The sequence below is a fragment of the Enoplosus armatus genome, chromosome 6 (genome assembly GCF_043641665.1).
Source record: "Enoplosus armatus isolate fEnoArm2 chromosome 6, fEnoArm2.hap1, whole genome shotgun sequence".
Classification (NCBI taxonomy): Eukaryota; Metazoa; Chordata; class Actinopteri; order Centrarchiformes; family Enoplosidae; genus Enoplosus; species Enoplosus armatus.
This window is the reverse complement of record NC_092185.1, coordinates 7110797-7136102: the sequence shown is the minus strand read 5'-3', so window position 1 is coordinate 7136102 and position 25306 is coordinate 7110797. Positions and strand designations below refer to the sequence as shown.

The 25306-nt window shown below is 40.7% G+C and overlaps 2 protein-coding genes across 4 annotated transcripts; both read right to left on the bottom strand.

Moving 5' to 3' along the window:
* Window positions 1–223: 223 nt before the first annotated feature.
* ppfibp1b (PPFIA binding protein 1b) lies at window positions 224–21049 on the bottom strand. Of its 3 annotated transcripts, XM_070906726.1 has the most exons (27): window positions 20914–21049; window positions 15503–15584; window positions 14551–14756; window positions 13335–13424; window positions 13091–13204; window positions 12478–12606; window positions 11542–11634; window positions 10002–10119; window positions 9778–9810; window positions 8649–8710; window positions 8460–8544; window positions 7634–7764; window positions 6992–7089; window positions 6173–6233; window positions 5738–5912; window positions 5264–5296; window positions 4438–4579; window positions 4106–4237; window positions 3706–3856; window positions 3466–3577; window positions 3232–3320; window positions 2794–2916; window positions 2519–2644; window positions 2247–2435; window positions 1591–1755; window positions 1317–1382; window positions 224–1202 (listed from the first exon to the last, which is right to left on the bottom strand). In XM_070906726.1, exons 2-27 carry the CDS (start codon window positions 15564–15566, stop codon window positions 1119–1121), a joined length of 2871 nt encoding a protein of 956 aa, XP_070762827.1. In that variant the 5' UTR covers window positions 15567–15584; window positions 20914–21049; the 3' UTR covers window positions 224–1118. The 3 variants fall into 3 exon arrangements, with proteins under 3 accessions (XP_070762827.1, XP_070762825.1, XP_070762828.1); XM_070906724.1 differs by lacking the exon at window positions 9778–9810; XM_070906727.1 differs by lacking the exons at window positions 5264–5296; window positions 9778–9810.
* A 1349-nt stretch (window positions 21050–22398) lies between these two features.
* Window positions 22399–24892, bottom strand: LOC139287149 (guanylyl cyclase inhibitory protein). The gene is made up of 5 exons (XM_070908138.1): window positions 24731–24892; window positions 24076–24208; window positions 23790–23939; window positions 23508–23613; window positions 22399–22535 (listed from the first exon to the last, which is right to left on the bottom strand). Exons 1-5 carry the CDS (start codon window positions 24799–24801, stop codon window positions 22399–22401), a joined length of 597 nt encoding a protein of 198 aa, XP_070764239.1. The 5' UTR covers window positions 24802–24892.
* Between the last annotated feature and the right edge of the window lie 414 nt (window positions 24893–25306).

Here is a 25306-nt window from a genome sequence, read left to right as displayed (position 1 = left end):
GCAGGTCGCTCAGTGCAGATTTTTCCAAACAATCGGTCAACACGATCAAAGTTAAACTGCGGAGGAGTGCGACTGATATAATGCCTTCATATCTGTAGTAGAGTTCACCATCATGCAGACTCTGTATCTGTGTTTTTAGGACGTGTGAGGTAAAAGCAGCAAATCCCCATCATCTCTTCTGTCCTCAGTTTGTGTTTCATTGTTTATTTGAGGAAAATTCAAACTGATTTAAATAACTTTATTGATCTTAGAAATGGATAAACGTATAAAAAAACAAACAAAAAAACCCCAATACAGTCCATCTTCTCAGGTATGCTCGAGGGTTGCATCAGCTTATCTCACATATCTGAATATGCCACAACGTTCTTCCAAAAATAATAAAAGCCAACAGGGTTCCATTAAAATCTATTTATAGTCAAAATAAAATAAACAAGTTCTTTTAATGTGTTGAATTTCAATACCATGCAATGATATTCATTAAGCTTTGTACTGTATGATATGTATTGGTGCAAATGCATGTAGAATATTACTGCTGAGTGAAAACCTGTAAAATACAAAATATGACAATTTCCATTTAATTAGGAAGGTTTAGTTCTGTATAAAACATAGCAGCTGTTTTGGAGTTATTACTTTATGCTAACTTCTAAAAAAGGGGAAAATCTTTTCAGCGTATCTCTTCTGAAGGAAGTCCATCTCTTTTTTTCAATATTTCTACAGTCAGAAGGCAATTTAAAAAGACATATATTAAAATCTATATTGGCATATTTTAGATGTCTTTTTTTCTGCTGGTTGACACTTGATGCCAAAGATACACAACCGAGTACAAAATATCTCCAGAAACCAGCTGGCAGGCAAGCAGTGGCGTTGCCCTAAATGTTCCCTCCGTCATCAGACGACAGTAGTGGAGACAAAGTTCAGGAGTAAAGGGGGCTACTGGACTGTAGGCTTTCACAACACCATCGTTTGAAACTGAATAAAGGAAGACACTGTAACACTTTTGGCTCATCTTTGACTGTAACGCAAAAAAAAGAAATGTTGAGACAAGTCTGTGTGTGAGTGGAGAGGGTTGGCACAGAGTTTCATTCACAGCAGGACCAGGTCTCATGGTGCCGAAAGTCTCATGCATTGGACTCCTCATCTGTTACACTGGGGTTCGGTGAATTTGAAGTCTCGTTGAAGAATTCATCATCTTTCAGCATGCTCTGGTAAAAGGCACAATGCAGAAAAAAAGCATTACCTTTACAACCAAAAGCTTGTGAAACAGTAGCATCAATGAGTATAACGTGCTGCGTCCTGGTCAACCTTTAGATTCTTACCGTCAGGTTTTGAATACCCTCAGAAAAAGCTCCAATCTGTCTCACAGTTCCCTCAGAGTCCTCCATCTGTGAAACAAGAAGCAGGACAAAAGTCACCTTCCAAGCAACACTCGTGACAGTGTACACTCAATGAAAAAATTACTTTTATTCCATATGACGCACTTAACAAACGCAAAAGTAGATTTCAGATATACTGTACATGCAACTAGATAGATAACTGTTAATGTTTAAAGTGATATCATCATCCAAAAGACCCTTTGAAGAACAAGCTCACCTGTTCTAGTCTGTCAAGGTCGTCTTCGTAGATTTGGAGCTCGAAGCCTTTCTGAAAGCTTCGTCCCTTTGGCATCTCCACATCCATCGGACACACGTACTCCTCACTCTCATCCTGCTTTTTCTTCCTCAGACTGCCAAAGTTACCAAATGACAGCTTCCTTGGCTGGTATGACAAAGAAATACAGTATATCAGTTTGATATAGCTACATTTAGATATACAAACAGGAATGCACATGTCCCTCAGGGTTCCCTTAATCTTTTATTACCAAGTTCTTGGTACCTACAAAGTTTTTGTGACTGCACAATGGCAGTGTAATGTAAATAAACTTTTAAGGGCTACTAATCAAAAATGGTTTAGAGTTTAAAGAATCTTCACAGTTGCATTTTAGCCTGTTTTTGTTTGATAATGTCTTTTTACTTGAATTTACTGTTTATAAGAAAGTACTTTCACGTAAAAAATGTTACACTTAGTATCATTATATGAAATCCAAGGTAGATATTTCACACACACACACACACACACACACACACACACACACACACACACACACAAACACAAACACAAACACACACAAACACACACACACACTCTTGGATATTTGTACCCTAGCAGTACTAGCAGTACTCTTTAGAAGCATAGACCGTCTGCGTTACCTTGACCTTAGTGGTGGCAGTAAGCAGAGTGTAGTCTGGGTTTTCAAGACACTCCTGTTTGAGCTGCTGGGCCTCTGAGCCAATGAGCAGGTTGAAATGTGTGGCGAGGTGGCGGCGCAGCAGCGTCTTGTTGGGGGGGATGTTCAGCAGTAAAGCCATGGTCTCCACGTTGAAGCGTGGCTCTAGAACCTGAAGAGAGAGGAGACATATTAGGGGTGGTATTAAGGGTGGAGAGAAGTTTCCCAGGGACACTGAACACCAGACTGTCTCACCATCAGGCCTCCATGCACACCGCTGCCTCTCAGGTTGGGAGCGTATTCAGCGAGGTCCACAGACCGCAGCCACTCCATCACCCTATGGTTGGTCCACTGGGAAATCTCTGCTGGAGAAATATTGTTCTACGGGCACAAAGCACAGAAAGAGAATTAGAAACTGAGAGTATGTTTACATACACGGCTGTGCATTATACAATGAGTATGTCAAACAGCAGAACAGGCTGCTAAGCCCTGTCAGATCATTTCTGAGGTGACTGTTGACGTGAATGCACCTCGTCAGATGGCCTACGACGCAAGCAGTTGGGCTCGTAATTGTTGAGTCGGAGCACTTGGATAGCTCTCTTGATACTGAGGTGATGCAGGACACTCCCCACTTTCAGAGAAAGCAGGTCATCCTGAGGGACAAAGTTCAGACATCAGTGATTTACTATAAAAAACAAAGTTCGGTTGACAAAGCATAAAGTATAAAAGAACATAAAACTTAAGCAGTAAAAATCAACATTCCCTGGCAAAGAAGCCATCACAGTTTAAACAGACGCTGTGACTTTAGCAAATATGGTCCCAAATATGGAGGGTGAAACCAGGCCATCTCCAGTGGAGCTCATCAGACTCTCCATGCTATAATCCTAATGTGAGACGGCACTGGTGTTGTCAGACCTACTTATCCGCCGGGTCTGTGGAGGGAGCGCATGTGTCTCGCCAACACTCACCACTGTCATGTAGTGCAGCATGCGACCATCCACCCTCCCCTCGTCAAACTGGGTCTTATACTGAGGCAGACCGATGTCGTCCAGCCATCCTGAGAGGAAAGTGAAAGAACAAAGTGTCATAAGAAGGAAGTCAAGTTGACGGTCAAGTATAATTTAAAGAAAAACTGGTCAAGAAGAAGACCAGCAGAGCACTGATAACTAGGTTCATGTCTTGGACTAGCAGCTGGTACTCACTCGTCACCCAGTTGTAGTCCAGCTTTCCCTTACTATCCTCCTCCTCTGAGCCGAGGGCCTGCAGAGCCAGCTGCAGCTTCTTTCTGTGCAGCGGGTGTTTGATGCCCAGCTCCTGAACATCCACAAGAAGACAAATAAGTATCATACACACAACATTCCACATAATAAGTCCAACAACAAGAATACTTTGCCAGTCTGCCAGCGTTGCTGAACTTATTAAATTCTTGTGCTTCATCTCACCCTCTCCAGGTCCTGTTGTGAGGCCTGCAGCAGCGTCTGACCATAGGAGATCCATACACGAGCCATGTTCACATAAAGGCCGAGACCCTGATCCTGCAGCCAGTCGCACACCTGATCCTTTGACCAGCGTGCAAAGGGAGCATCAACATCACTAAGAAAAAGAAAGTCAGAATTTTCAAAAAAGGTACGCAGGCACACCCTTGCAGCAGTATAAGAAAGAAACATACATGTTTAAATTGGGAGTGTAGTACATGCATTTTTATTTTAGTCTTTGTTATCCAAACAAAGCCTGCTTTGTCAAAAATCTCCACATGATCTCTGAATTCATTGTATACCAGAGAGTCAAAACAAGGAAACCACATTCTGAGTCTCACTTTTCAGGCTGAATGGACAGACTTACTTGTTGACTCTTTGGAGGTCACGAGACCAACCCAGTCTGGGTCCCGCTGTGGCTCGCACTCCACCCCTCTTGAACTCACCCTCTGGTAGGTTGTCATCCAGGTTAAATGTGGTAGACTGACTCCTTTTTAGCCTTAAAAAACACAACATTCAAGTCCATATATTAAAACATCCTCACAATCATACAAAATATGTGATAAAATACTTTACATGTGTCATATTTCTATCTGAGTCTAGTATTACATGGAAACATTTATGTCCATTATTCCAAAATTTACTTATTTTACAATTCTTAAAACCAAGAGCTAGATCCTCATGTAATTTTCTACTCACTTCCCAAAGAGTTTCTTTATTCCTTTGGATTTCTTCTTGCTCTCTGGGGTCGTAGGGAGTGTGTGGGTGCTGTCGCTGTTAGCCGACCTCTGTGGCAGCCCGGCCAGATCCAGATGGTCAGTGCCCTGTCGCTCTGTTTCAGCTGTACAAACAAGTGCACACACAATATCGTCAGCATCATCAGCATCGGTGTGGGAGACATGCACAGATCGGTGGAGACAGAGCTGCTGCACAGGGTCAGTGTAGAGACCCAAGAAAACACTCAGACAGACACAGAACTTCTCCTAGACCTAGACAGACTGAGAGGTCATGGCAGTGGGGATTAAAAGCAATACCCTCTCTAGTACGCATGCATCAGACACGGCTGATGTCTGACTAAGACTGGAATGAAATAGTCTTATTTCATTAGATAAAAAGGAAGTTCATTAGTTGTTTTATTGTAGAATTTTAGTGGATTTTTAGTGTCCTTCAAGATCCAAATAAATGATTTTATCTGATAATCTGGATCTCAAAACAGATTTGTGTTTGGGGAAGAGGTTGATGGAAACAAAGAAAAAAAAGAAAAAAAAGAAAAGAGTGTAAACAAATACATGCAGGCACACAGGCAAATCAACATACACAGCAGAATGGCTGTATGTTGGACAACACTGGGTAGTGAAAGGGTGTGGCTGTTTAAGCACTGACGTGATATGATAAAAAGCTGTCAGCTGACTGGATGAGTTGAGAGAAGGCATAGGTGTACAATGATAGGATATATTCAGTAGCTTCCCTTGTTTTCTTCAGAAAACTACAGCAACCCTACAACGACCTGTGGTCTATACTGTACCTAGCATAGGCGCACTTGCACTCCGGCTGCGGTCTTCATGTGTTACAAAATGCACACAACACACGACAGGGTCCAACAGAAAAAGAACAAGACAAAGGGCAGAAATTATGATTGAAATAACAACAGGATTGGAGAGTTGGAACAAACACAGACATACATGTGTACAGCACACACAAAAAAAGCACATACACAGAACAAAGGGCATCCAACAGCACAGAAACAGACTTAATTAAACGGGGACCACAGTTTGTGTGGGCTGCAAATTATGGTCTCGGTCCATATAGTATATTCCATGGGTGTGGCTTGAGAAAATAAACAGTGGTCCACGGTGGAAGAAAAACCTCCAGAAAAATCCCACTCTCTCGTGAACAGTCAATCAATTCCACAGCTGGCTTAATGTCAGAAGAGCATCAAACACAGACTAAGTCACACTGTAAACTTATCAAGTTGCTAAATCATGTGGGTTGCTCTTACCGAGGTTAGGGGTACTGGCCGTCTTCTTGCCCCCCCGGATCTTGAAGAAGCCCTTTCCAAAAGAGGAACGAGCCTTTCTCGAGCCAAAGCGGTCGTCTTCCGTGGTGGCAGGCAAGGTGGCAGAGAGACTCACCGGCGGCTTTTCACTGATCTTACTGATCTCTTCACTTATATTCTGAGAGAACAAAACGATTTACTCTCATATGGCAGAACATGTATATGTATATGTATATTCTAAAAGCTATAAACACGACAGATGCTGTGGTGCATTTTAAAAACTTATGAGACAGACAGTATGAGGCAAAGAGAAGAAGAGAGAAAAAGAATGAGTACAATTCGTAACAACTCTCTGAGAGGAAGTAATGGTATGCACGTTTTTGGACTCTTTTCCCCAAATCAATCATGTTTCCCGCGCTCAAACTGTGTAACTTTTACCTTTTCATTATTGCTCCTATCCAGCTGGTCCTGGCTGCCAGTCTTTGTGGTATATTGGCTGCTGAAATGACAAACCATAACAATTCACACTTCACTCAGGGCAGTGTAGTGGAGACAGGGAGCTTGTCTCACAGGGTTATGAGAAGCAACAGTGTGGGGCTACAGGATATGAACTTCTATTACACACATTCTTCTCATGTGCAACTTAAAGGAGGCTACTGAGACACTTCCTCACACTCTGTATGGCTGCAGCAAATGGACAAAACAGGTGTCGGGTAGGGTAGGTCTGATTCTATTCGGCTCAGAATTAATCATTTAGAAACAAAACAATTAGACAGAGAGCTGAAAAACGGAGGTCTTACATAGGTGGTCAATCCTCTGCCCTAAGTGATCCGATTGCTTGTTACTTAAGCGTGCACCACTGTGCCCTCTACTGATACCATACCAAGAGATACCACTGTATTCATTAGAGCAATGGAGTGTGACAGGAAACTATATGAGAGACACGTCGAACACGTGACACAACACCACATGTACATGTTGCACCAACTAAATGAATATGTGAATATGCCAGTCAATGTCATCGACTATACTGAAGAGCCCTCAGATCATACATGTCAGCTACATAAAACCAGTCAGTAAAACCTGCAACGTACTTATTCATATACATTTATGCAAATGAGCAGTGGCAAATTGCTAACTTAAGTAAACAATACTAGTATCTATTTAAAAAAAAAAAAAAAAAGTACATTAGTTAAACTCTACATTGAACTTGACTTCCTATAAATCAGTGCATGTAAAAGTCTTCTCATATTTCACCTTTCTAAATCTGTTGGTGCGGACTCTGATACTCGTTCTGGATCTGAAGGGCTGGGTGTGGATAAAGGCTCTTCACTCAGTCCATTGAGGATCTCCAACTAAGCATAGATGAGAATGAGAAAAGAAGACAGAAAACAAAAAAAACTTAATACTTAAAAATCCAACTCTGAGCTGTCTTAAATCATTAACTTAGATATTCTCCTGCGGCCGTGAGAACACAGCAGTCTAAATCTGCAAACATGCTTAGAACTGACAGGAGATGTTATTCAATTAATTGGATGTTGAGCCCTTCAACACTCATTTCACAAGTGTGAAATTTATGTGAGCTATTATTGTTTTACTGAGCATTTTAGAGTTTAATGAGATTTGAGGTTGCTTGAGGGAAAAACCTACAGTACACAAGTCATTTGCAATACATTAGAAAAAATAAGACTTTTAAACATCTTCTCTTATTCTACATTTTTGAAACACTGAAATTAATCGTGACATTATGTTTTAATACATCCCATATGCTATATTGTTTAAATTGTTTCATGCTGTATACAGTTAGTATTACTTTTCCAATGAAGTCCCACCACGTGCAACTGTTAAATTTTTAGATGTTAACATTTGTGACACCACATCATACTATGCTACACAAACCTCATCTGGGCTCATCCTTTTGAGTTGTTCAACGTCTGTAACTTCATGCTCCATAGACACAGAGTTGGTTAACAAGAATGCGATGGATCCATCACCATGACTCTCGACGTGCTCGTTATCTTTGGTTTTCTCTGTAGTAGACGATAAATAAGATGCGATTGAAAATTTTGACATGTAAAATGTAAGAATCAGCTGTTTTATTTGGCACTGATCAACCCATCACAAACCCCTGAGCAACAGAAAAAAAGCTTATCCAAGAAGACTGACTTCACCCATTGCCTCTAGACAGATCTTACAAAACAGCCTAAAAATAAAGTAAAATAAAATGTGTTGTAGAAAGCTACAGAACAGAGTTTAATATACAAATGTATCAGCAAACAGCAAGCTAAGGGCGATACAAATAGACCCATAGAAAAACAAGCAAATCAGGGAAAAAAAAGGTTTGTTGTTTGGCAGCTGACTCAAGTTTCAAATGTAAGAGCGTCCTTTAACAAAGCAGTCCCTGCCCTCAACCACATGTTGAGTTGAAAGCGGACTAATTGGTACCTGTGGTGGATTATCTCTAGCTCTAGTTTCAAGTCTCTGCAAGGTGATTTTCATATTGTAATGAATAAGGCCAGAGGCTGCCTAGAACATTCTACATCATAATAAAACCTATGATATTCTGTGAAAAATGGCTAATGTAAAGTATACACAATATGTGGTTATTGGACTAAACCAGGCTAAACCACCTATATTACTTTCGAGGCTACCTTACTTTAGTGCTGCTTTATCTCTGACATCACATTAAAATTATTCATCTACTCTGACAGAAGAGTTATCCAACCTTTCTTCCCTTGCACTGACATCACCATGTCTTGAACTTTCTTATACCGCAGCAACGACTGCTTTAGTTCCTCGATCTTACGATCCTGCGAAGAAAAAGACAATTAAAACCACAGTGAGGCACATTTTTCAGGAGGAGAGCTGAATCACTTGGTGTGACACAAAGCGAATATCAACTTGTCAAATGTACCTTCTCTTCATTGGCTGCCATCAACGATTCAACTGCCTTTTTCATTCTCTGCACTTCCACATCTAGTGAGGAAAGAAAGTAATTACAGACAAAGAACCGTAGTGTTCACGAGATGATGAATAATAAGCCTGAACACACAGGGTGCAACTGGAGGATTTAATACATTCAGACTCTACAGGCTGCAACATTACTGACCGTCATTCCAGTAACATCACAGCCACAGCCTTTGTTTTTTTTTACCTTCAAATGTATACACCACATCCTTGTGTGAACAGGTGTTTCACATATTTCACTTTGGTAGAATATTTTCACTTTTCAGGACACACACTCTGGTACAAGGCTCTATGAGCAGTCAACCCTCAACATTAACAATATCTGGGATTATTCAAAACGTTACCCCGCAGGTTCAATGTGATCTCTAACAAGAAACTAACACACACTAGTCAATGCTTTTAAAAACTTGTTTCAAAATGTGAGACAATAATGGCCAATTCTAGTAATCTAGACTAATGCACTGTATGTGCAAAGTCATGTTGAGGGAATCTGTGCACTGAATGAAAAATGAAATTGTTCAAATAAGTGAAAGATCACTGATGGGGGAAGGGACAGACATGAAGACAGCACTCACAACAAAGATACCGTAACAGGACACTGAACATGACAGCAACATCATAGGTTAGCAGGGCACACACTGGTTGTTGGTGTGAGCAGGGGAGAGTTCAGAGGAGTATGAGGAGAGATATTGAGGGAGGTGATTATTGTTGGAGGACATGAGGCAGGAGGATGAGTGAGCAGCCTGAATGGTTATGACAAACAATTCATTCCTCATTCCTGTTGAAAACACAAACCAGACATTCCTTGCTGCTGTTTCAGGTTGGATATAAAAAACCAAACAAAAAAACCAAACAAAACACAGATACACAGCTTCTGAACGACCTTGGTTTTGTTCAGTTTAAAGTCCTTAAAACATTTTAACAGACTGGTGCTTTGAGGTCAGGTATTTGCACTCCAATGGGTTATAATGGACAAGCAGAGTTCAGGTGGCTCATGCTCGTTCATGCAAACAGGGATTGAGATGGGTGCAGCAATTAAGTGCAATAATAAACACAAGCATAAAAACCCCCCTTACGTTTTTCTTTCAGCCTCTTTCTAAGAGTTTCGTCTGGATGAGAGACTAAACAGGACAAAGAATTATGAAACAGAAACTGGTCGGTTGCAGATTGACTTCTTGCTTAGTACTTAGCAAATTTTACATCAATATTACCACTCAATCTTTTAACAAAGTTGAATATGAGTTAAAACACCATGCATGCTCATCTTCAGTAAAGCTTGCGATTCGACTGGCTTTCCCACCTCTCTCTGTGGGATCTGCACTGCTCGAGGCGATGGCTTTGAAGCCTGTCTCATCCTGTAGTCTCCTCATCTCTCCGTCTTTGCCCTCCAGCTGCCTCCTCAGCATGGCTAGCTCCTCCTGTCCAACAGAGGACAACAGTGAGGATATTTCCTCCACACAGTCACTACCTCCCCCACCCCAACTCAACACTACAAACCACAACACAAAGGTTCACAGATGCCGACGTGGCGTACAGGCACGCAGGCCACACCTGCTCTGGAGGGTAACGTGTGTGAGGTGGGTGGTAAGTACTGATGTCGGGGGGTAATAACAAAGCCATTATACAAAAAAATACATGTTTTAGTGACAAGAATAAGAATCAAGCATGGAGACAAACAAATTAAATTGTAAAGAGGTTTTAATAAAGATGATCAAAAAAAGGAAATCAGTGGGACAAGTGTAAAGAGGGATAAAGAAAGACACAGAAAAACAGAACGCTGCCAACTCAAAAACCCAAAATTAAAGCATACCTGTGGTTTGAAAAACGGGTTCAGACTTAAGGAAGTGGTATTTCTGACTACACTTGACACTTTTTTGCATTTTACTGGACTGCACACTTCAGTAAATTAAGTGATTTCATTGTTTGCAAAAAGTGACATAATTTTGCCTAAAATGGTAAAAAAAAAAAAAAAAGAAAACCCAAACAAAAACAAAACATGGAAACCTGCTGCAAACCAGATTCAATGATTTTTTTCCCCCTCAAAAATAAAAAAACAGAAGAGGAGCCAAAGGGAGAGGTCAAAAACCATAATCATACAGCAAGCAAAACAGTCATCCTGAGAAAAGCCAACCTTCATAGCCTGGAGTTTGTGCTCCTTCCTCTGTTTCTCATACTGCATCTGGCCCATTTTGATTTTCAGGCTAGAAAGCTTGGCCATTAGAGACTAGCAGTAGAGAGACAAACCAAGGAAGAGAGAGAAAATAGAGATGCAAGAAGTGAAAGATAAAAAGAGGTCAAGAAGGTGAAATACCCAAGATTCAAACCAAGATATTTACATTATAAAGCAAATTAAAAAAAATAGACACTGCTGATCAACAGAGTCCAAAGTTTAAGAGCAGTATTATGCTCTATGGTTAGCAACTGCAAAAAGGTGCAGTTCCTCTGAGATAAGACATTGAACATCCAAAACCCCCATGTCCAATGAACAAGGTATCCTCCTCATCAAATGTCATGACAATCATACATAACTCAATCCAGAACTTTGAAAACAGAATCTTTGAACCAGAATAAATCATAAATAAAATGAATACATCATACAGGGAGCTGTTTACAGAAGCAGGAGGATATTTTAACCTGAAAGAAGGTGGCGTGTTCTAGTGCACTGGTTAAGTGGTGAATTGGCCCAAACAGTTTTAACTATTTTGACAGCATGAGGGGTTCCATACAAAATAAAAGTAAAAGGGGAGGGGACAGCTGCTGATGATACAGCCAGGAAAGAATAACATGTTAGTCATTCATGTAAACACTGGAAGTGTGCAAATGTCCCTGCGACAACTCACCTTTGTGGATTTAAGTTTCTTTTCGTACTGTAGTTTTTCACTCTCCAGGTCTGTCAATCTGTACCGCAGTTCATTAATTTCAAGAATCAAATCCTGAAAGAAAAGAAAGTGCATGTCACAGAATGCAAAACTCTTAAAATGCTTAAATTCTTCTTATCAAATGGCTGTTGATTTTCCAGTATGAATTCATTATGGCAGCTCTCACATTCTACAATGTTCATATTCCATTGGCCATTTAAATCTGATTGAGCTCAGCATAACTGGTACGGCACAGTATACAAATACTCTATAAAGCAACTCTAGATACATTTAAAGGAACTGAATTCCTTGGAGAGTAGAGGCTTCAAAGCAGCAGTGATGAAACGAGAGGAAGCTGCTTGTAGAAGAGAAGTGATTTATGTGCTGTGAGGCGGAACATGGACAGCAGCTTTTTGTTCCAGTGGGGTGGAAGAGACGGCCGCGCTGCTGCAACAATAACATGACGTGTTTGAAAGCTTTCCAAGTATTCTGCATGGTTCATCTGGCAGCAGAAATCTCCCCATCTTTAGTCAACAAATGATTGACACCTTAATATTTGTAAAGCCTTTGACCTGAAGGCAGTAAATTCAAATAAAGGTCAAAAACAAAAAGGTAATCCTCTCGGCAATGTGAGGTTTTTCATGTATAATCACAACAAAAAACAGCAGACATATTTCCCAGGGATAGTTCAGTGAATGTTGACATTTCTTTGAGGTGCTAGAACATTTTTTACTCAACACACAGCTGCTTTGAGACTGACAATAAAATACGAAGTCCCTCTCCCACACAGGTGTCAGACAACATGAATGAGTGTTTGTTTGGTGTGTGTGTGTGTGTGTGTTGAGGTGAGAGACACACTTCAAAAAGGACACAGGCAGAAACAAAGAGTATTCCTGTCCTGAGAATTAGCTCACATACCTCACTGTCCCTGAATCTGTCAAAGTCAAGTCTCTCATTGTCCATGGAATTCAGCTTCAGCTTTAGGTTGGTCACTTCAGACATCAGTTCAAGCTTCTGGGTCTCCAGTGCAGTTCTGCAGTGAAGCTCCTACAATGATAAACGGAGACTATTACCAAGAACACTATGTTTGCCATGTGGTCAGTATTAGCAGAACAAAACTACGTAGGCAGAATGGGCATGGTTGTAAATATTTAAAATAATAAAAAAGATGAAACTGACACCAACATGTACAAAGCTCACTAGTAAGCAATGTGTGTAGTCTTATTGTTTGTCCTATGATGGTACAATGGTGATGATGATGATTTGCAAAAATGCAAAGATTTGTGCTTAAGGCCAGCATTATCTTAATAGCTGACAATAAGCACAAGGAGAGAGCCCCTGCTATACCCAACACCGCAGCACACTGGGAAATATGCATTCACCAAACACAGCAGATGTTTGCTGACAGAAGGACATGAACTCATGTGAACAATGCATAGCTCTCACTACTGGGTGGATCTTGATCATGTGTACAAACAGTTTGTCCTGAGCTATATACATATACATACATATGAAACACACACACACACACCTGTTGCAGCATCTCTTCAGTGGCGTTGAGTTTCTCCCTGTGCTCGTCCAAACACAAGTCCAGGTCTCGAATCTTCTCTCCCTGAGCCTCCACCTGGTCTGTCAGCACACTCACCTGCATGGAACCAAGAAATCACCTCTTTGTTTAAAGAGCTTTTATTGCCATCGAACAGAAATATTTATATATTAGATATTTGATTAGTTGTGGAACTGCTAAGATTATCTAAGCACTGCTGGATGGGTACCTGAAGAACCAGAGACTCCTTATCACTCTCTAGCCGGGAAAGCCTTTCCTGGTAGTGGTCACCCACACCCAGAGAGATATGCCCGTTGGACTGCAGGGACAGAAGAGAATATGGATTACACAAAGACCCGTAAGACAAACTGCTCTTTTTAGTGCAGACACAGATAAGTGGTATAGGTGTAGAGTCCATCGCGATGGCTGGCTGACAGTCATCGATCACTGAGCCCTCTACCATCGTAACATACCAACAACTGTTTTATTCACTGGTGTATTTCACTATGAGTTGATTTAAAATGTAAAGTGTTTTTCATAACCAGATGATCTGCTTAATGGGGTAGCTTAAGCTTTACCCTGCACAAACAAAACCTTACATGGCTGAGAAGAAGGCTCACATTCAGACTGCTGTACACAGAGTGAGTTACAGCATTACACAAAAGCTCTGGCATTTATCTGGCCTACAGCCCATCACTCTCCCAAACACCACTCTGGTTCCCAAGAAGTCAGCATGTTCCTTGCAAAACACTGGCTGTGACATTGACAACACCAGCATTTCATCTTGGATTCCCAGGGAACTCGGCAGAGGAGGACAGTCATGTTTTTGCTTCGCAAACAAGTCAGTCGTCTACTTGCACACAGGACTGTTTGCCCACGCTTGTCTGCATTCATTGGGTTTTAATGCAGCACACAGATTGAGCACAATCAAAAGCAAACCAGATGTGCAAAAGCTTGTTTGCAGCACATGCTGTCCTGTCATCACAGAAAAAAACCTCTTCCATGGTTACACAACTTAAAATGATTCAGACATTGGAAATGTTCCTTCCTTCACTAATATATTCAGGGTGACCCGCGGCCTTTAAAAGAACCCAAATGTCATTAGCACATAAAACGTCACCTTCATGCAGTAAAAAAAACAATATGAGTCGTATATTTTATGTCTTGTGTGTCTAGATAAACCAGTTATGTGACGTTTCATGTGACCTCAGGCTACACTATTCTGATGAAGAGAGAAAAAAGGTCAACGTGACTGTATTTCATGATCTTCAGTTACAGATCTTACACTAAAAGATTAACATTGAAAAACAAATTCTTGCTCTCACCTCATGATGAAAGCTCCATACCTGTGCCAATTGCATTACCTCATCTGTTCAATGTCTCTAAAATTGTGTTATTTTACAGAGTCTCATGCAGCATGTTTCTTTCCTGCATGTAAGGCTTACCAGGTGACCATGGAGCCACTCGACCAGACTGTCAGCTGTGGAGTCAGGGATCTGGCAGCGTAGACTCTCCCTTTCCTCTGTGTCCATCAACTCCAGGACGCTCCTCAGGTCTTCCAACAGGTGAAGCGCCCGCAGGCTGCCCATGAAAGGAGAAGTGGGCGACTGGCAGTCAAACAGCCCATTGGAGTAGTCCAGAGTCTTGGAGCCTGAGGTACAGAAGCACAACAGAGGAAAGAGGGGAAACATTAAAAAAGAGCAAGAAATCAAAGAAAGACACAGATGTACCATCTCATACTTCACCAAGTAACTACTTTGACAGGCTTTACTCTCTAAACTGTTCTTAATAGTACAGAGGAGAGGACAAGGGAACAGTTTTTGGCTCAAGTTCTCACAGCGATTAGAGCACACATAGTAACAATTCACTGTGGTATACAAGGGACAAGACTTTAACCAGTTTTTATGTATTACTAATAATATTCTAGTTACTAAATGGCAGCAGTCATAGGCTGAATTAAAGTGAGTAATTTCCGTAATTCACGTTATTTGGAGATGACCATTAATGTTTCTGGTTTGGTGTTTCAAGTCCTTTGCAACACTTCAATATGGGAAAATTATGTCAAATGGGCCACCGATACACGATACAAGTTGGTATTTATAAAAATGTATCAAGACTGCAACACTAGTGAACATGGCTACAAGCCACCCGGCCTAAATGAGCACAGACTAAATGCTAAACCCTCGCAGACAAACATGGAGCTCCAGGCATCATGTGACTTTGTCTGAAATGTCAGCTCTGCAACAAACCATAACAAGACACGAGATAAACTCTTATCAATGTTGACTCAACCTGGAAGAGTTATATATCACAGACTCTGTTGCTTTATGTTTTGACACAACTGTATAGTCATGATAAAGTATTATGTTGATGCTTAATGATGTAGGAGAACTTTACCTGCTATAATGCCGTCCATCTGCTCCAGGGCAGCTGCCAACATGTCGCTGGCATCAGACATCATCTTTAGTCACTGATAAATCTGGAAGGAGTGATGAAACCATGTTAAAAGCCACCATTTAAAGCTTGCTTCCTGACTGTATTTTCGTAATTTTGAAAACTGCACATGTATATTTTGGCTCTTAGCAAAAAGCATCAGTACACAGATAATACATTGAAATGTACAATAATTAGAAATCATGAGAAGCAGTGCATTTAAATAACATTTAGAAGCTTCATAAAAATATCTGCACTTGCACTGTGTACCAAGCAGTAACACGTAAAAAGAAAACAAAGAATCTGACATAGAACAGAGAGGAGTTTAAAATCAATCCATCCATGGTTATGGTGACTACTAACCCAGCAGCGTGACACACAGTTTAGTTTATGGAATAACAAATGATTGTGGCAGCTGCTGTCTGCTTGAGATGTGAATATCAACAGTGTAGGAAGAGGACAAATCCAGCAAACCAGTTACAGTGGTGTTCTGCGTTCAAGGCAAAAAATGTGCCGTAAAGCATGTGATTACTAAAAAGGTTCCCACCCAGGAATTAGGCTGAAACTGCAGGACATCCTCAACAAACCTCCATGCCTAAAAAAGGACAGTGCCTGGTGAAATAGTATGTTCGTGAGATGGGTTTGACTAAATAGAAGCGGATACGCTGAGCGACATGTTAGAAAAGCATCGGTTACATGATAACCGGGGGTCTGTGGCAAAAAATGAGACTGAAACAAAAACAACTGAAAGAAAAGGATATGTGCTCTGCTTAGTTGTTCCACCTTCTTGAGCTCTATGCTGAAGAGATGTTGTGTTAATTTTGTCAGAGTAAGACTGATGAATAATGCATTTCAGAATATCAATCAGGCCATTTACCTAAAATATGGGCACAATGAATGTCCTTCCAAAAGCACACTGGACACTCTGTTTGGAGTAGAGTGAAGATACATTTTAGTGTCCCAGTCTTGGACATTTGCCCAAGCAGCACAACAGACCCTTTATCATTGGACGTTTAATCAAAAGGCCCTGCTGTATATTCATGCATGCTTAAACATGCATGCACAGACACTCATCTGAACACGCGCACACACACACCTCTTCCTTTAATCGGCTGCCTCACATCCTGGGAGTGCCCGACACTGGGCCGTGGCACCATTTTAAAACTTTATGGAAACCACCCACGGACCTAACACTGTTATTTCAGGATTCCTGTGGTCGCACTTTCCATTATGTGTAAAATAAGCATGCACTAAAACATATGAATCATCACAACACACAGTAGGCTGAGAAGAGATGAGAGGAACCAGCATGCCTCAGTCAGCTCCGTAGTAAAACTGCTGAGTGGCTTCCAACAGTAAAATTCTGAATGTGGGTAAAAATGCTCCTCTCAGGCTGCCGACAGTAACCGCTTGTCCTACTTCTTGTACAAATGGGACAAGCAGACGTACACCATGACATTTAAAAAAGAGCAGAAAAGATTATTTACAGTTTATGAAAAGATGTACGCATATTACTTGAAGAATTCAAAATATCATGCCCACTGAAAAAATAACAAGGGTGTGAAACCTAGTATCAGCAGTACCACGAGTGGCATCTCATCAGACAGAAATACAGACGGAAAACAAGAAAATCAGTACTACATATTTGTGAACACGTTGATGCAAGCTCTTATGCAAAAATGTAGTTAGAAAAGACTTTTGTTTTTACATTTTTCCAGACTGACCTTACTTATTTCAAGTACAATCCACAGCAGATTCAGGGAAGACCTTCATTACTGTGACGTCTCATAAAATGTATCCACGCTTTGGATCCATTAGAAAAAAGAACGAGAAGGAGCGTAACCAACTCACTACAACCCAACAACAAATGCACAGCAGGAATCCAGTCTTTAACAGCAGATAACACAGACAGAGTTTTGGATCATGATGACTCAAACTGGAATGAAGGCCTGCAGGGCATCCCCCTCAAAAACCTGAGTCAGCTTTTCTCTCACAGCAGAAAGGCAAATATGGGTAAGGTTAACACATGGCTTTCAGCAAACACACTTCAGACACATCCGGCCAAGACCAGACATGCTGCTAAGAGACCCGCTGTCCATGTGTCAGTCAATGCTAAACAAGTCTGAAGACCCTGTCTGAGCACTTCCATGGCATCATCCTGGATTCAGTGGACACAAGAGTCCAGAAAGATCTCAGCAAAAAGAATGCCTAATTACAGAGAGGTGTCCTCAAGTCCTGGGATGCCTCCATGGTATGTTAGTCATATGTAAACACAAGAGGCTTGTCTAGCAAGCAGACAGGGTGACTTTGCTTATGTTGTCTTTACTAAACAAAGCCTATGGATCGGAGTGTTTCAGGGCTTTTTTTTTTGGCCCTCATGTATTCCATCTGTGCAAGATTGCTATCAAAAGGGGACATCTCAAAAATCCCAACAAGCATGCATCACTCTCGAAAACAAAGTCTCACTGTCTTCCCGTCTATAAGCACTACTTATACCAACCATAAGACACACAGAGAGGGCTATTGTTCATGGTAGCGGGGTATTTTGACTGAGAGGCATGAAAAGACAAAGACAGAAAAGAAAACGCAATGCAACGCTACAGTACACATGGCATTTGCACACAACACCTGCCTGCATACTCTTTTCAGACACAAAGAGCCTCAAAACGAAACCAAAAAAAAAAAAAAACACATTCAAAAGGCAATCTTGCCCTTTGGTGAAAACAGCCATATAATTCATGGAGACATGCAGAGAATAATGAATACAAGGGGGAGAGTGGACCACTATAATGGCTTTCAGCTCGCTCTGGTCCCTTCAGGCGTGGAAAACCATCATAACCCATCCTCACTGGACACTATACAAAGAGCTGAAGTACTCCTGGGATTTAAAAAAAAAAAAAAAAAAAAAAAAAAAAAAAAAAAAAGGAGAGATCTTGCAATTCTTCAATCCCAAATGCGCAGTAAACTGTGCTCTTGGACACACAGCAAACAGAAAACAAAATAGAAGCCTCAGGGCCACTTGTCTCTGAGCGGAGAAAGTGTTTACAGCAGCCATGCAAACTGGCTTTAATAGCTTGTGTTGAAACGAGTTGCACTGGTGGTAAAAAGGCCCGGAGAGAGAGAGGAATTTACAATCCAGGCATAAATCATGTAGCAGTTTGCTTTACTTGTTCTTTTTTTATACAGGTGAAAAAGAAAAAGAAAAAGAGACCTGTGTCGATTTCTGTGGGCATGAGGGGATAGATCCAAGTCTCACCACATAATGACACTTTCCATGTTTTGAGTCATGCAGGCCTTGACTAAGGCTTCACCTTCACACAATGTTTCCATGAGAATCATTCTGGCTTGCATACCTCATCCTGTTTCACTTCAAACCATGAATGCTCTATTCAGCGCTGAAAACGTAAGCTTTTCTTTAGTCATCATCTAGGTGTATTTGGGCACTAACCTTTTGCTGTGTGCCATACACAAGATGCTTAAAATAGTTACTGTATATTATGAGCAAATGGTCTACTGTGATTTGATCTCGTGACAGAGCTAATGTTGTTGTCTCCAAGTTTAAGGGTGCATGAAATCAAGCGGTGCAGTAAGCAGGCGGTGTGTCCGCTGATTCGCTGGGTGTAGACACAGTCAGGGCATTCACCAGCCGCCTGCAGGGCGCTGCTCTGGAATAACCTGCAGCTATTTCCAACCTGAGTGAGCAGGCAGAATACATCATCACTAATTTTATACCACCAAACAACGGGGGCCTATATGAAACGAGATGTGGGTGCAAGGCTGGAGGGGCCTTTTCTTTATCTTTAGAATGGCTGGAACTAAAAATACGAAACCCACAAGGCATCCGTGCAATGGGTGATGTGTAAACACACCGAACAAAAGATGGAAATTGATATTTTGAAATAAAAGAGCTACCATGTGATAAAATCTTCAAGAATTTTTACTGCCCATATGTATGCAAAAGATCACAGCAGCAATCCATTTATGTTGGACAGCAGTACGCATTCTTTTCATATTACTCATGACTGCACTGCATGTACCTTAACTTGACTTGGAAGTTATTCATATTTGACAATCAAGCAAGAAGCATTGTAACACCGAATAGTACACACGTGGTGCAGAGGGTTATTTTATGAAAATCAAAACAGCTGAAGGTTTACACACAAGTGTTGTTTTGCTGAGTACAAGACTACCCAGCATCACTTCGTATCAGTAAAACAACTAATTTTGGCACTTGTTGAAGTTTTACAGGCAAACTAAAACATTAATTATCATTCTTCCTAAATAAATTCCTTGCATTTTTGCTGCACTAAAGACTGGAAGAAGGTGAAATGAAGAGCCCTGGGGGTTTCCCTAAAATCTGAACAATAATTAACATTTTGAGGGAAACCCCCACATTTAAAAATCCCAAAGAGACACCTCAAATATCACACTTAAGTTTGCCACAACTAAACTTCATAAAGTCTCCCCCACTGGAGAGGCAGGAGGAAGCTCAAAAGTATTAAACCAATGGGTTTATAGTGAGTACTGAAGCAGTCATTACCTTGAAAGCATCTGGTATTTCAGACAGTTCTGTCGTTTTCGAAAACATTTGAGAAGAAAGACCAAACAGTCTTAAGAGGTCGACTCGAGGTCAATACAACAGCTGATCAAATTTCATAGCTTTTAAAAAAAAAAAAAAAAAAACTCAAGACAGTAAACTCTGGGCACCCTCGCTTAGTTTACAGTCTGGGCAAATTCATCTTGCGTATCACCATCATACTCGGCACCCAAGTAAATCACCAGTCCGCACCTCCTCCAGGCAACATCAAACCAGATGAAGCGCAGTCTATGCAAAAAGACGTGGCCTCGGGCACTGGGAGTAACCTACCACAACGTCTGGCAGACAGAGTCCGGAGCTGTGGCAAAGTCATAAACTAACGTTAGACTGACTTTTCTCACGTCAAGAACCTTCACACAGATTAGATAGTCTTGTCCTGTGAGGATCACCATTTTGGTGTGGCGTTAAAACATTAACGTTACGTCCGCTGTAATGTAGATGTTTAGTTTCATTAAGCGAACATATTATACACATTTGCTTTCAACGATTTGTTGCCGTGCTAATGTGCAACAAGTGAAAGAAAAGGGAAATTTGACTAACTTTCGGGGATGCCCGAAACCCCCTGAGGGTACCCCCTAATGTCCCAGGACCCTTTGGCAGCTGTTTTCACCGCGGAAGAAACTTCAAAGTGAACGTTAACGTTACAACGGTGACAAAACGTGCACACTCATCTGCGCGAGCCACAACAGCCGTTTGTTTCGACTAAACGTTAGCAACTGCTAACTAAACTCGTTAATGGAAATAATAAATCACAGCCAAAACAATAAAAGAGACTCACTTAACGTTACCGAAACTCTGCTAGAAGAGATTTCGGGATTTCCGTTGGTTTGTTTCCTCGATTATTTACAAATACTCCACAGCGCTTGGATTCTGTGCTTCTCCGTGCCCACCAGTACTAACTTCACCCCCGTCCGTCCACATTGCTACGCCATGATGTCGAAGTGACAAGATTGCTGGAAAACTTGGGACGTCATGGCTGGAAAATCCCGCCCTGCTGCCGCCTGGATTGGCTTGGGAGCAGGAACTTTTTATATGATGGGAGTCCTGGCGCATTCACTGTAGCATGGGAAAGATGGGATATCAGAATTCATTGCTGGATAAAACCGTTCGCTGTCAACGTCAGCAATGGACAGGAAGCTGAGGTTACTTGAAAAGCGACGAGTCTTTATTCGTCTGTGTATCTGTGTGAAAGCTGACCGGGAACAACCACAATAAACAGTCGCTTCCAGGCGCAACGTTTGACGGCCTTAAACGTGTTGAGATCAATGACGCTCAAAAGCCATCCGTTTTTTTTTTGCTGAAACTCGAAAGCAGCGTATTCCTCAAAGTCTGGGAGTTGCCTGTGTGTTAGCACAGCATCACAGGCGACATCAAGTGGTCTGTAAGTGTCAGTGGTGGAAGAATAATCCTTTATCCTTACAAAGTAAGAATACTACAATACAAAATCAATACAAGTAAAAGTTGAAAAGTTTTATTTAAATACAAGTACAGAAGCATTAACAGTAAGATGTACTTAAATATTTAAAAGTGAAAGTACAGTGCAGAATGGCCCTTTGCAGATGTTACATATTATATTATTGGATTATTGTTACTAATGCATTAACATCTGAGTATTATCCAAATGTTGTAATGCTATTTGGCAGTTTATTTTAAGAACACTGCATCACATTTTTTTATCTGGTTAGTTGTCCGATAAATGCACTGGAGTAAAAACTACAATATTTCCATCTAAAATGATGTGGAGTAAAAGCATTAAGTGGCATAAAATGGAAATACTAAATTAAAGTACAAGTAACTCAAGATTGTAGTTACATACATATATACTTAAAATGTTAAAAGTTAATCTGGCCACAAGGGCAGAATGGATATTTAATAATACCAGCAGAGCAAGTAAAATCTCATTGTCTCATGATAACCAGACACAGAAAAACACAAATGATCAAAACTACACCAAAAGACGCAGCAAAGCAAACACAAAACAAAACAACTAAGCTAAGCAATGAGGCAAACTGCAGAGGGAAAATAATACAAAATAAAACAACAAGGCAGAAATGAATGCTTTTCATATTGTGGCAACTTATTAAAACCATATCTAAATGTTCTAGTGCTCTCCAGTGTCTACCTTGAAGTTACTCAACAGCCTGTGATATAATTTGTCTCAATGAATGGAAGCTGTGTTGCTGCAGTGATTCCTGGAAATTTCAGTCCAAACATCGACTGGTTAGTTTCTCTGCTCCCAGAGAATAAAATACCCCACTTCAGGTCAACCATGGGTCCCCAAAGCGGTGTCCCTCCTCGGGGGCCTCTCCACCTTCACAGTGCTGGGGTCACATTCCAGCATCTCCCTGATCCAATCATCATCCAGCGCTCCCTCTATGAACTCCTCCAGACTGATGATGGCTACAGACATAACAGGGGCAGATAGATTACAGACAAAGAGCGGAGGACAGACTCTATCAATATCATTTGGTTCTGTTCCCTCCTTAATCTATACCTGCAAGTGTTGATATTAGTGAGCAAGAGTTTTGTGTTAGTTAACTACTGTCAATTAATATATATAATAAATGTAGGAAGAATATTACTTGTATCTATATTGTATTTTCTCAAATGTAATAAAAATGTTTTTAACTTAATTTCTTTTAGGTTCAGCATTATTTGTGCACATTACACATGCATTACCTCAGCTTCAGGTATGTGCTTGCTTCATCTCTTAAACTCTGATCTTAGTCTTGTCCCAACTAGTAAAATAAATGTGTTTCTTAAGGCTTGCATCACAGAATTGAAATAAAGGTTTTGAGATGACTTTTGACTTTTTCAAAGCCAATTTAGGTTCTTTGTTCAGAGTTTCCATTTTTTCATTATGGTTCCACACAGTGGTGGAAGAGGTACTCAGATCCTTTACTTAGTACAGAAAAGTACAGAAGAATTATCAGCAAAATGTACTAGAAGAATCATAAGTAAAAAATGCTCCTTTAAAAGTGTTATTATGATAGAATATTATATTATTCTGTTTTTATCACTAACAAATACATGTAAGAGCATTTTAATGTTGTAGTTCCTCAATGTGGAGCCAATTTTAGATGCTTTGTATGTAAAAGTGTCAAATAAATGTAGAGGAGTAAAAAGTATAAAGTAGCATAGAATGGAAATACTCAATTAAAGTACAAGTATGTAAAATTGTACTTAAATACAGTACTTGAGTAAATGCATTTGTTACATTCGTCCGCTGGTTCTACATAGGACCATAGTCTCCTCATTGAGGGGAAATGTCTATGAGTGTGAGTGTGACATCTTTATGAATTATCTTTGGCTCTGTCCTGGAAATAACACTACACCATGATTTCAAGCAGAAAGAGAAAATCATTTCCTCACCGTTGTTGTCTTTGTCTAATCTCACAAATATCCTGTTGGTACACTCTTCAGCTGTAAGTGGGTTGGGTTTGGTTAAAGCAGCTGCTACACTCATCTGATAAACAGCCTGTGAACAAAAGGAAACGCACACCAGTCGGACTGAAAGATGCAACATCTGTGGCCTCATCTCACAAGTAAGCTGGTCTTGACTTTTGATTTGGACAGAGTTTGTGTATGACACAGCAAAGCACACACACACACACACACACACACACACGCACACACACACACACACACACTCACCTGCATGATCTCCAGCATTTCCTCCCTTGTTATGGCTCCATCTCTGTCTTTGTCATAGAGCTTAAAGGACCACCGCAGCTTCTCCACAGCTGAACCTTCGATAAGCATGCTGATGGCCATGACGTACTCCCTGAAATCCACCACCCCGTCCTGAAGAAAAGCACCTTCACTAACACCTTTGTTTGGCTGTTATTCACTTTTGTTAATTGTTTTCACTTTACGATGCATTATTATGTATGCATTATCATCGGACATACAGCATAAAGTCATTCAGAGTGCTGCTTACCCCATTATTGTCCAATGTGCGGAATATCTGCTCTGCATACTCAGTGGACTCACTGCCCACTGTTCCATTGCAGAAATGCCTTTGAAACTCATGAAGAGTGATCAGCCCACTTGGACATTCATTGATAAACTTTCTATCAGAAAACGACAAAGAACAGATTTTCTTTTCACTGAAGAGAAAAGAACAATTTCAGTTGTAACACACGAGAAAACATATAGGAAGTCTGAATGATTTGTAGCAGCAGAAACGTGTCCTTTAAACTAAGAATTAAGGTCAACCCATCCCCAACCTGTGGAGATTACACGTGTTTGAAAGCTTGTTTACACTCTGGGACGTGAGAGCTAAAATAATTAGGCCAAAAGATTTTGAACCACTTTACTACAACATGGCAATGTGAGGCTAATCAGCAGTGTGTAGTCATGGAAATAAAGTACGGCTAGAGACACTTTTCCTCAAGTTTATACTACTGCTGACAGCAAAATAAATGAGTAGAGAGTAAAGAGCTGCTTTGTCTGGAAAATAACAGGCTTCTTCTACCTGAACACACACACTGTACAGGCTTTACATGCTAACACAGACTGTGTGTGCTACTGGGCACTAGAATTTGAATGACACCTTTTCTGTAGAAATTTCAAAAGCCACATGAAACTCTTACCTGAACCATTCGTACAGCTCAGTAACATAAGACTCCCCTCTCCTACAAGGCAGGGTAGCAGCTTGGCCCATTCTGTAAAAGGATCAGCAACAGCTCTGCATTCCCCCCCGACTTTATATACACAACAAATCCCAGCTTATGCCATGCTTTCTTAATTGCACCAACCACTGCCTTATCACATTTGACAAATTACTCAAAGCTAATCTGGGTTGTAAGTGGGTTTAGTAGAAGGCAAATGTAATTACTCAAAAAGCGGGCAGCAGCTTCTCAATCTGCCTTGCTGACGACAGAAAACTGCATAATGAAAAGTGGGAAGAGTCTGATAAAATGCTTTGAATTCAGCGTGGCTGTTCACGAAGTGTTCTTACCGTCTGTTCGATCCAGATGTAGATATTTGAAAACATGCCCAAAGTTCTTGTTGAGGGTTTAGTAAACTAATATTTATTAACAACATGAAAACCTGGGAAGACAGCCCAGACATGTTGATAGTAGCAGCAATAATGCAATAGACAAATACAGTAAGTGCTTCCTCTGGAGCCCAAGAGTCAAACAAGAATGAACTTATGAAGTGGCAGG